At 54.2% G+C, this 11,816-nt stretch overlaps 3 protein-coding genes across 3 annotated transcripts; all 3 read right to left on the minus strand.

Moving 5' to 3' along the window:
- Positions 1-2,340: 2,340 nt before the first annotated feature.
- B0T26DRAFT_749525 (G protein-coupled glucose receptor regulating Gpa2-domain-containing protein) lies at positions 2,341-4,055 on the minus strand (the record flags this gene model as incomplete). Its single annotated transcript, XM_060445117.1, has 2 exons — positions 2,341-3,297; positions 3,405-4,055. 2 exons carry the CDS (start codon positions 4,053-4,055, stop codon positions 2,341-2,343), a joined length of 1,608 nt encoding a protein of 535 aa, XP_060297993.1.
- A 2,713-nt stretch (positions 4,056-6,768) lies between these two features.
- Positions 6,769-7,491, minus strand: B0T26DRAFT_644340 (RmlC-like cupin domain-containing protein; the record flags this gene model as incomplete). Its single annotated transcript, XM_060437625.1, has 2 exons — positions 6,769-7,134; positions 7,198-7,491. The coding sequence occupies 2 exons, from the start codon at positions 7,489-7,491 to the stop codon at positions 6,769-6,771; spliced, it is 660 nt and encodes a 219-aa protein (XP_060297994.1).
- A 1,413-nt stretch (positions 7,492-8,904) lies between these two features.
- B0T26DRAFT_701210 (chloride channel) lies at positions 8,905-11,811 on the minus strand. The gene is made up of 3 exons (XM_060441586.1): positions 11,137-11,811; positions 11,004-11,071; positions 8,905-10,940 (listed from the first exon to the last, which is right to left on the minus strand). Exons 1-3 carry the CDS (start codon positions 11,639-11,641, stop codon positions 8,979-8,981), a joined length of 2,535 nt encoding a protein of 844 aa, XP_060297995.1. The 5' UTR covers positions 11,642-11,811; the 3' UTR covers positions 8,905-8,978.
- Positions 11,812-11,816: the final 5 nt, after the last annotated feature.

The raw sequence follows: 11,816 nt of genomic DNA on the forward strand, positions 1-11,816 counted from the left end.
AATGTACTGTAAGGTATGTATCCATTGTAAGGTAGGCCATACTTCGCAGTGGGTGTCCTCCGCACCCACTGAGATGCAGCCTCTAGCGCGTACTTTAGGTTTCCAATTGGCACCTTACCTTTGAGTACCTAGTTTTGCACTTACATCCATAATACCAGCTTCGTACTCGCTCCAGGGCCCGCTCTCCATCTCTTGGTTACGTTACAAAGGCAGTGGACTGGACTGAGACACTATTTGGGTGCCGGCGGCGGGAGGTGTGGGGGGTATGGCCTGTGTCCGCCCGTCTCCGGACGGCATTCCCGCGGCGTGGAGACAGACGCCATCAGATTATTGACTTGGCAACTTCCAGTCTTTCGAATGGGGCAAAGGGCGCAAGGCACACACGATCGACAATGGGTGTCTCAATGCATTCAGCTGAGGCATCTCCCAGGCCCTGGCTGCATCTCTAGCTTCTCATCCATTCCAACGCCGATTAATGTGGGTGCCCTCGACGACGACAACCACGCAAGACGATTCCGTCAACCCACCGTCCCACATCCGCACATCTCGACGCAAAGCCATGGCGCAGCCAGATAATTAGTCCATCTCAGGTACGTATCTTAGCAGGCGGATCACATCACCGCCAGGTCAGGCCCCTTGTGAAGTTGTGTTACACTGATTACCCGCAGGCCTAGAATGATTACACCACTGCACAGTATCCCGTACCTACAATAGCCGAGCCTATAGGCAAATAGGTAGGGCCATTTTTCCTCTGCGGGGGAAGGAATTGGCGCCGGTAGCACCCGCCAAAGACATCCCCCAGACGAAGATCGGCAATTCAGAACTCGAACACCAAGAAACCTACCGGCTACCTATCCCCAATGTGAAATAGTACCAAGTGAGCTAGCTCATGCTCGACGCTTGATCCACGCATTTAGAGACTTAGACTCACTCCGTGTTCTGGGCCGCAAGCAACCCGGCACAGCATTAGCTTGGCTTCTTTATTACAAAGAGAGGTGATCAGGGCAGACACACAAGAGGATGTGGGTTGCTGCTTGGCACTACTACCGAGCCGAGTGGTGCTAGTGCCAACGCAACCCAAGACGTTGCACTGCTACCCTCATGGTCAAGCTTCCAAAACATACAAAGTAGCTGAGGCAGATTAAACCGCCCGTAGCGCGTTACACAAACCGCGCTTATTGCCGCTAAGTTGTACGTCAGAATCTCTCGGCATCTTCAGTCAGCCATCTCATCACAGTAGCCCGCAATCGTATCCGGCTTATGAAGAAGTCCCACTTTCACGCCTACAATTCCATACAATTCCATAAGGTACCCACCAGTTTACGGCCCAGTGAGAGAACCTGAGAGGCCCTTGGCCCACGCATTAGAACATCGTGTTTAAAAACGGTGTGTCGAAGAATCCGGAGGTGAACTCATCTTGAAAAGGGCCGCTTTTTGAGTTGTATGCTTTTTTTAGTCATTGATGATAATAAGAGAGGCTCACATAATTTACCAATTGTCATGTACTTCCAGAAATAGTGAAGAGAAACAAATTCATCATGAAATATTATTCTCTCATGCCATATGCTATTGTGCTCTACAAAGCATTCATAACTCCTGGTCGCGACTTCAAATCTTATTTGTTTTCAGAAGCGGGGAGGACTGAACAGATCATAACTATCTCGTGCCTGTGACTGCGTGAGTCAAAGGCAGGAGAACTCCCTGACCGATGATGAAGGTACTTGATTACCTCATGGTGCTAAGCTGGGGCAAAATGGCAAAGATTCACTCAAGGACACAGTCAGAGAATCTCTTCACTCATCTCATCGCCATTGACACGTTTCCATCATAATCGCCGACTCGTCCCTGACAAGAATGGCAGACCTGAGGAGGGATATTGCGATGGATCAAATCATCTTGAGGCTTTCTGTAGTTAGTTGAAAGACACTGGGCTTATAAAGCGGATAATATCGAGTATTGCTCTTGCAAAGTCTAGAATAGTCGTCTACGGATTTCTGGTTCCGGAAAGCAGTTGCCAGCCATCCCTCTCTATATACCTGAATCAATATAGATGGATACTGGGCTGTGGAGACTATCGCTGCATATGCAAGGCTTCCTGGCCAACACCAACATTTCTTATACCCAAAAGTACTAAAGTTGCAGTTCCAGTAATGGAAGCAGGGTAATGGAAGTAGGGTAATGGAAGCAGGGAACCAATAGGTTGAGGCACAAAGTATAAGCAGAAAAAAAAACCGATGAGAACGGGGTTACAAGATTCCGTGTCTCACATCTTGAACACATAGTTCAATCTCTTTTTGAACTTGATTTTTTGCTTCTTAACTTTGATTACTTCAGAGCACACTAGACGGGCTGCCGAGTCTCCTCCTTCTCTGAGTCAGTCATGAACATGGACGGAATGTTTATGTCTGACCCGTTCGACTCCTGGTAAGAGCCCACGTTATTCTTTAATGATTCCGCGTGCCGTTGTTTCCCCCGGCCCACATTCGGCTCAACGACGACGCTGGTAACCATGTCCATCTGTATGATCATGTCATTTGGAGCGCCCACCATCTTCCCCCTGAGCGACTCCTCACTCGCTGTGCTGACCTGCCGCCGGGCCAACCGCCGGCCTTTGAACCTGCCATCCAAGCCTAGCCTCTTCCAACCCGACAAACCACGATCGGCGGCAGCCCGGCTGCGGTTGAACACGCGGCCTTCCTCCTCTCTAGCCGGCCCCGTGTCCTGCCTCTGGCCGGCGGCACCCTCGACCCAGACCATGTTGCCGTACTTCCGGTCCGGCGGCGTGCGCATAAAGGTAAAGGTGCCTAGGCCCGTATCCTCGGCGTCGACGTCCGAGCCGAAGAGAAGGCGGCGCCGTGTCACGCCCCAAAGCAGCACGTCCAGCCATCCGTTGCTGCTGATAAGGGCACCCGCAACGCAGAAGTAGGACACGGGCACGTTGACCCCTGCCATTGAGACTATGCGTCCGACGGCGAGTGGAGCAGTGCAGATGACATAGATGACGGGATAAAGTAAGAAAGCGTTGTGGTGGCCGCCGAAATGCGCTTCGATCGCGGCGGTCGAGGAGTGGACCCCGAGCGCTGTCTTCGGATCCATCGATCTAGATCCGGTCCCGTTAGTAGGGCCTGTTTCGCTGTCGGCCGGAGAAGCGTTTGCATGAGCCCGCAGAGACTGGGAACGGTTGCGAAGGTGGAGGAAAATGAGCGTATAAATGATGCTCGTCATAGCCAACGAGATGAAGATGAAGAGATAATGCAGGACAAGGCGGTAGGTGTCGTATTTGACATTCATCCAGCACTATGATCGTATGATGGTCAGCAAGGGCGAGGTCATATGAGAGACGGCGATCTTCCGAATCGGAGAGTGCCAGTCGCGACAAGACTCACCTACGCAGCTGCCCGGACATAAAACCCACCATACTCTCTCCCGTTGTTCGTTATGACGGGCCCGAGAATTGCCAGCAGGTAATCGAAAACCCAAAGGCCGACAACCGTCAAGTTGAGGGCCCACTGTGGCGGCTTGTAGTTTCGCACAACGCCTAGGTAGGTGTGGAAGGCGATGGCAGTGATGAAACAGCTCGACGCGAGATCCCCCGTCGATACCAGCCAGCCCTGAGCAAAGCACGTGCGTGTGTGGACGTCGATGCCATTGCGCTGGCCGATCCAGACCCCGTTGAGAAGAAAGGCGGCTGACTGGTGAATGTCGGCGAGAAAGAGGTTGAAGACTAAGACTAAGAACTGGTTCGGATGTGACTTCTCCCTGTCAGGGAGCCCGCGGCGGCTGGCGTCCTGGCCGACAAAGTGGCGTTCCGCAAGACCGAGGGATAAATCCACGGGGTTGGGCGCCGTGGCGGTTGCTCTCCGGGCTGTAGTCCTCCTCTCGACATGCCACCTTAGGAGTTTGAGAGTTAGATATAAGAGGACGAAGTTGGATGACGCAAACGATATGCTCGCCAAGACGGCCACGGCTGTAAGTCCTTGGCGATGGCCCGCCGGCAGAGGAAAGAGGCTGTCACTGTTTTTGTCCAGGAGGGAGTAGCCGTGGTTGTCCGCCATGATTAAACACAGCAACTGGCCTTCTTTGCGTCATGGGAACTGTGACGGTTTAGAGAGCCATGCGGTGGGAGCTAGAAAGTGGACGTGTTGCTCCGCGTGTTGCTCCACGCCCCATTGGGCAGGGGAGATATGACTTAAGAGAGAATCACGGCACAGTGTCGGGCATGGGATGAAGCCGCCACGTGCCTGCACGACAAAGATCCCTGGCTGTCGATGAAGATGCAGAACTGTGGGTGCAGGTCCAGGTCCTGCCGATTGTTATGCCGACTCGCCGAGCGCCCGCTCGAGCCGTCTGGCGGTGGCAGGCAGGTACTGAGCAGCAGGCAGTCGGGCTGGCTGGCAAGCTGGAAGCCGGCCGGTTCCCGCGTCTGGTCCCATGCAGATGCGGATGCAGCGTATTGTGTAGTACTGAATACTCGTAGCACGAGCCGACTTGCAAACAGCTGTGCTTGGCGCTAGCGCTAACAAGAAGGTATGAGTGCCCGGTTTCAAGCTTCGGCGAACGGTACCATTTGTAGAATCCCTCAACTCTCATATCGCCCCGCCCCCCCAGATCGACAGACCTGGGTGGGACAGCCTGCGCTTTGGAGCGCGGACCCTCTAGTGCAGGTCTCTGGCCCTCAAGTAGTATTCGTTAGTAGTCGATCAATCCGTACGGGATGCGGATAGCCAGGGTGTCGAACCTGGGTGGGAAAGTGAAGCCTCGCGGACCTCAGCCAGCCACGACATGCAGTCTGCCGAACGGCCCAGTTGCTGTGCCTCAGCGTATTCCATGGTTCCTTCGAACTCGGGCATGGGAAGGAATTCTGACATGGGTCGAAGGGTCCTTTTCTCTCTCTGCGTATTAATTCCTTGCAGCAACCAATTGGATATCATGGTGCACTCATAGATCCGTGGTTGAAGTCATTCCGGAGGAATGCAAAGTGCTCTCAAATGATTGAAGACACTTTAAATGTTGAAGAATTTCTCGGCACGTCGGATAAAAAGCTTGTTTGAACTATAACAGGGACGAGGTTAAGTAAGGTATGGTAGGGGATAAGAGGGGTGTGAACTGCATATCTCAATGTCCAGAGGCGTTTGCAGGCCAGGGCACTTTTACGGGTAATAACTTAGGTAACGAACGGTTGCTGGCCATCGAACCCAGCAGGCAACACGAGCACAAAGCGATATAATTACTTTGAAATATCGCAACGATGGATCAAGGGCCGATCGCATGCCGCCTGCTACTTGGTCCTAAGGAAATAATATTCTGGTGGTTTGCAACTATGGGAAGCAGTCGACTGACTGACATATGACCGACTGATGTGGTCATCATGCGTTGGAAGCAGGACCAGACCAGGGACACTCTCCCTAATCTGAAGCCCCCAAACCCCCTTGGAGAGTTGAAATCGGCGGACACGATTGTAAGGCGGAGTTGCTGCTTTTGGGAAACGGACCGATAAGTATGAGTAGTGGGCATTGTCTGTCGTCGGTGCCAGAAGTTTCTCCAAGGCAGTTCTCGAAGCTGAAGCCAAGTGCAAGTCCTGGTGGTCCGGTCCCGGAACTTGCATGCGGGGCTTGACTCGTCGACAGCGAGTTGAGTTGAGGGACAGCGGAAATGCGGCTCTAGGCCAGTGAGCTCCAGGGCACGGCTCCCGACCAGGCTGCCCTGAGACGCTCGGGCTGCAAGGGCCACACGGCTGGCTGGCGACCCTGGAGCCTACAGGTCGATGAAACACAAGGGCTGGACAGTCGGTCGGGTCGCTGGAGAGGTTTGGACGGATACCGATCACACGGAAACAGAAAAGAGATGATTCCCTCTCAGTAGGAGCAATACCCCAAAAACCTGGGTTGCAGTTCTTGGCATCGCCCTAAAGAACCTAAACAGGCAGCAGAGTCTAGAACTGAATTGGAAGCTCTGAATCAATTCGGCGCGTGGTTAATTCAAGCAAAAGGAGAAGATAACGACAGCATATCCGTACCTGCCTCACTCAGCATCGGTGTGTTTGAGACGTCCTCTGTAAATTAGGTAGGTACAGTACCCTATGCAGGACCTATATCACCTTCCTTTCGGGTCAGGTGGCGTTGTATACGGACATTTCAGTTCATAAAATGCTCCCAAACTACACCAGTGAAAGCGAGGTGTGTGTGGGTTACGATGCTAGTGCAAAAGTTCAATTGCGGGCTGCACGTGATTCAGTGCGTGACTGGCTCCGAAACCTTCCTGTTCCCTGTGAGGCGGCTTCATTCGTCGAAAATGGTGCAATCCGCGCTAGGCCCAAAATGGACGAGCTTGGAAAAGCATGCTCAAACACATCGACGACGTCGACCCTTTTCTTCCTTCCCACCCCTTCTCGTCACCAGTCCTGCATGCTATGATCCCGGGCAATTGCTTCTTATTTTTCTGTATTTTATTCATATGAAATCCGACGCAGTTTGGCCCTATCTAGCGAGAGAGGTATTTGTGCGACTGCCTCGCTTCCTGCTTATTACTCAATATTCACAAGAGACCAAAAAGACCAAAAAAGGGCAATGCCAAATATAGTGCCACAGGATCAGAGTGACGCTCCCGTCATTAGAATCGGCGTCAGGGAAGTTGCCGCTCAGTCTCATCCGTCATCCTCCATCATTGCCTCGTTTCCCCCCAAAAAAGAAACCCCCCCCAATACGTACCCACGCTCTTGCTCGCTCCTCGTCGACAGCGGCGCTGGACCTAAAGTCCTTCCCACACCTCTCACAATTTCTGTCCATACGCGGAGTAGTATCCGCAGTTCTTAACATGGCTTTTCTTCCCCGTGTCGGGGTTGAAGATATGGCAACCCCCTTTGGCCACATTAGGCGGAGTGTACAGGTGGAGGGACACGGCGAAGTCGCTGCCCCGGTTCCACACTCGGTGGACTCCGAGCTCGTCAGCCATGTATGCGACCTCGTTCTCGCGGTACCCCTTTTCTGATATCACCTTCATCGGCTCCTCCTTATCGCTGTCGGGGAACCCATATCTCGTCTCTGTCAAGGTGCCTCGGAGGATCTTCATGAGGCAATGGGCGTTGCCGTGGTCGTGGATCGGGCTGCCCTTGCCGGGCGACCAGACGAGAACAAGCTGTCTCCTCAGTCAGGGGTCGGAACATGCATGGTTAGGGGGTTCTTTTCTGCGTGGACTCACCAGATTGCTCTTGCCATTGCCTTCGTCGACTAGGTTCCTCGTGTAACCTCTGCTCGCGTCGCCCATGGCAAACCTAGCCCACTGCCGCTCGTCGGTCTGATACTCCTCCATCAGCCGCGTCAGGTGCTCCAAGTCGACATCGTCGGATGTGAGTCCCGACGACGGGCCGAGGGCATCTTTCAATTCCTGGACGAGATCATCGAACATATTGGCGGCGGCGTCCGGGGTAGCGCTGCAACCGAAGGACAAGCTCGCCACGCTGGAGCCTAGCTTCCGGACAAGATCAACAGTCATAATGTCGGTATTGAGGATGATACGAGCGAAACCAAAGGGAGAGCCAGTAACTGGCGGTCTAGGGACACAAGCGTGTTTTCTGCGAATCCAAGTCGTGGCACCAAATCGATGAACACCAAGGATACTACAAAGAGGATGCTCGATAATTATTATTGTCGATGATTGTGCTAGATCACCACTTGTTCGAAGGTAGGTTGATGGGATATCCAAGAAGAGACTTCAATTGAGGGAAATGGCGGTGTCAGATATAGCAGCTTCCTTTGGGGTCCGGCCTCTTGTCGGGCGGGTTAGGCTTGCTGGGGTCCGAGACCGATCTCGGTGGAGAAAACGGCATCCCCGTGACCTGGCATAAAAATAACCTAGGGTTTGCGGCAACGCGGCCAAAGGTTTTGGTTTAAAAAAATATCACGTCAACCTATGTCCCGTCAATGTTTGTCTTGAGCAGATGTTCTTGGTTCACCAAACTCGATGCGATGTAACTTGAATCCTTTTTTTTCTTGGCTCATGGCAGTTTCCTCCGTTGGTTAGGAACCTGCCCTGTTGGCTTATCAGGTGACAAGACGGCAGTTGGATAGACGTTTGCGCTTGGCATCTCCAGGCCAGTGAGCTTACGGGCGGGCCGAAACCCCCTAAAAAGGACACTTTGGCCTTCTACGGCAGTTGGCGGTGGTACAAAGGAAGGTATATCTTTACGGATACTGTTTGCGACTATCGGAGCTATCGGAGTGACGCGGGTGGCAGGCCACGCTTCCTTCCCGGGCTGGGGCAGCTGCCCGCATTCCAACGGGTTCCCTGCTTGAGGAACCGTCACATAACCACCCCCCCTTTTTTTGGGCTTTTTTTTTGGGCGATTTTCCCACTACGCAATACACTCACTCAGTGTACCTCCAATGTCCAGCCGCGAGCTTGCCCCCGCAGGTATGCTATGTGGCTTCGTTCCCACCCTTTTGGTCTCACAGCCAGCCAGCCAGCCAGCCAGCCAGCCAGCCCGCCCGCCGAGGGAGGAACAGGTTTATATCGTGTCGTGCTCGGTCGGGGATATGATATGATATGCTATCAAAACAGAAGAAATGGCCAGATCAACTTCCCTCTGACACGCCAGTGGCTGATGGCGGGATTCGCTTGTTTGATGTCGACATTGGTGGATTCTGCACCGCTTCGTTCGGCAACACTCCCTCTCCCTTTTTTTGCCCACGATTCGTCTGACCTGACGTACGGTACCGCTTACTTGTCTGACGAGTCGATGAGTCCTGTTGGCAGGCAGAGCGTCATCTGCCGAACAGTGATTGCCGCGGGAACGTCTTGCGCTCGTCACATCGTCACGAACGTCATTTGGGACAGGCATTGGGACATTTTCCCCAGGTACATGTACAGAGTACTCCTCGGTACAAGGAGATAAGCCGTAAAAATAAATGACACATAAATAAAACGCTTGATTCTGCTTCTACCTAAGAAAACATACGATGTGCTAAATGCCAAACAAAACATCACCGGTTCTCCAACTCTACACCTTCGTCATCTATCAACTCTTCCGTCCCATCTAGGATTAGACCTGATCTGCCGCCGCCTCCACCTCGCCTCTCATCAAGAGAGTCCCGCAGTTGGATCCTCCCTCCTGACGCGGTCGACACCTTGTCTGAGACCCAGCCGGCGACCCGACTGATCAGCCCCCAGAGCCGCTCCTGACCTTCTTCTTCGGGATGGGCATCGCCACGCGGGTTTTCCGCCGCCTCAACCTTGAACTGGTACTTGAGGCAATCCTTGACTGTCACCAGGCCGGCTAGCTGCCCGCGATACTCGATGAGGATGACGCGGGGCCCGATCTTGCGGAAGAGTTCCATGACCGTCTCAAGCGGGAGCCGCGGGTGAACCGAGACCGGCGTGGTGTCGACGTATGGGCTAAAGTCTATGGTTCCAGATGCCCAAGACTCAAACGTCACCCGGTGTATTGGTGTGGTGGCATCTGTGGGCAGGTGCGCAAAGGTGCACTTGGCGAGCGGGCTCATTGACCGTTCGCGCTTCATTCGGTCGACGGCATACCGCAACTCAGTGCGACCAATGTACCCCACTAATATTTTGGAGACTTCGTCCTCCACGATGGGGAAGCCTTGGTAGCTGTCGTTAGAAAGGAGGCGCTCGACGGCTTTCAACGTCATGCCGGTGGTCGGAATTGACACGACATCCGTAATCATAACCTGGGAGACGGGGACGCCAAAGTTGTGGTCCTCTTTGTTATCCAGGAATGGGAAGCCGCTGAACCAAATCATGCGATCAGCAATCCCCCCCTTGCCGAACAGCTCGCTGACAGCCTTGGTGACACCAACCACGATCATTGTCGGCAGAATATACGTGAGGGCGCCAGTCAGCTCAAACATTATGACGACGACGGAGACTGTGATGTGCATGATGCCGCTCAGCGCGGCGGCAGCACCAAGAAAGGCGTATGTCCCTGGCGTGATGCAAGGAACATCAGGCTGGCAGGAAGCAAAGAACACGCTTTGAGGATTCGCCTCGTGAAGGGCTTGGACGATAATGCCAACAGTCCGCCCAAACGATGCCCCAACGGCCATCGAGGGTACAAATATGCCGGCGGGTACCTTGCACCCATATGAGATGATGACGAAGAAGACGCGGATAACGGTCGCCAGGACGAGGGAGAGGATGTTACGGAGGCGATGATCTTGCTCGCAGAGGCCATGGTAGTCCTCGGCACCTTCACACTCGAGGAAGAGGATCTCCATGCTCTCAGTCATATCGATCCTCAAAAAAGCGTTGGGATAACACACGATGGCTGTTGCTGCAGCCAGCAGGGTCGCCTCGAGAATCGCGTAATCAGACAGGTACTTCTTGCGGAAGGCCTGCGCCTTGAGATTCCACTTCATGACAAAGGCGCCATACAAGCCGCCGAAGATGCCAATGATTATATAAAAGACAACTTCAAAGAAGTGCCACGAACGGTCATATTTGACCTGGAACATGACCAACTGGCCTGTCCGGAAAGGATTCATGGCAGCTAGGACAGCGGTTGCCACTAAAGCGCAGAAGTAGCTGCGCCACATGGTCTTGAGGGGGAAGTGGCTCGACATCTCCTCGAGAGAGAACAGGACGCCGCCAATAGGGCTGCCGAAGGCGACGGCTACGCCGGCGGCGGCGCAGGCGCTCAGGATTTCGCGCGTCTTAGATGCATTCCGCCGGTACTTGTCAAACAGCTTCGAGATGACATTCCCGGTGCAGACGGCATAATGCACGCTGGGGCCTTCTTTTCCAACCGAAAGGCCGGAGCCAATGGCAAGCGGCAAGGCGACGGACTTGATGAACAGGGTCCAGGGGCCAAGAAAGCCCTTCATGACAAAGCCGGCGATAATGCACTTGATCTCTGAAATGCCCGAACCAGCGGCGTAAGGGGCATACGACTTGACGAGGGTGGCGGATGCAAAGGCAAAGGCGATCTAGGGCGGGTTAGTCGCGGGTACTTGGCACGGGACTAGGCCGTCCAGCCGGAGGGCACGAACCGCGTAGAAAATGTAAAGGAGGTAGTTCACAGGCTCAAGGCCTGTCCACCGATGCCAATCCTTACAGCCTAGCCAATGTCAGCTTTCCCGTACCATGTAAATTCTTGCGGGGGGGGGGGGGGGGCAGTCGCACCATTGTCCTCCCCCCAGCAGCAGAAGTTCTCGTTGAGGTAGAATCCGGTGGTGCAGTGGCCGAGCTTGATGTCGGCCAGCCATTCGGTGACAATGTTGAGAAAGGCAGCATTGAGGCCGATGGCGGCGCCGATGATGGTGACGACGATCCAGCCCTGGGCAGCGTCATACGACTCCCATATCCTATGTCTCCAGTCGCGGCGGCCCGTGTCGAAGAGGCCGGCGTTGCGTTTCCGTCTCGACTTTCGGCGCAGCTGCTCGCGCGCAGCATCCTGGACCCAGTCGATGGTGGTGAAGTCCTCGTAGCGCTTGATCTTGGCTATCTCCTCCTCGATCTGGTGCTGCGCAGCAATGCCCGAGCCATTGTGGTGGCCCTCGCCCTCGCCGCGCTCGGCGGTCGACACGGCAAAGGACAGTCGGGAGCTGACGGAAGGGCGCCGCGACGACTGCTGGGGCTTGACGATGTTGATGGATGAAACTGAGGCGGATCGCGAGTGGGAATTCATGGCGCCCTGACTGCCTCGCCTTGTCGCCTAGGTCCGTCGCATTCGGCCGTTCTTCGAGCTGGTATCGAGAGGGCGACACCGGTTGCCGATGCTCCCGTCGACTTGACTTTGGAAGCCTGGTGGTTGACTTACGTACTGAGAGCTGCAAGGCTGAGGGTTGTCGGTGGAGGTGCCT

This window comes from Lasiosphaeria miniovina (assembly GCF_030549165.1).
Source record: "Lasiosphaeria miniovina strain SMH2392-1A chromosome Unknown B0T26scaffold_3, whole genome shotgun sequence".
NCBI lineage: Eukaryota > Fungi > Ascomycota > Sordariomycetes > Sordariales > Lasiosphaeriaceae > Lasiosphaeria > Lasiosphaeria miniovina.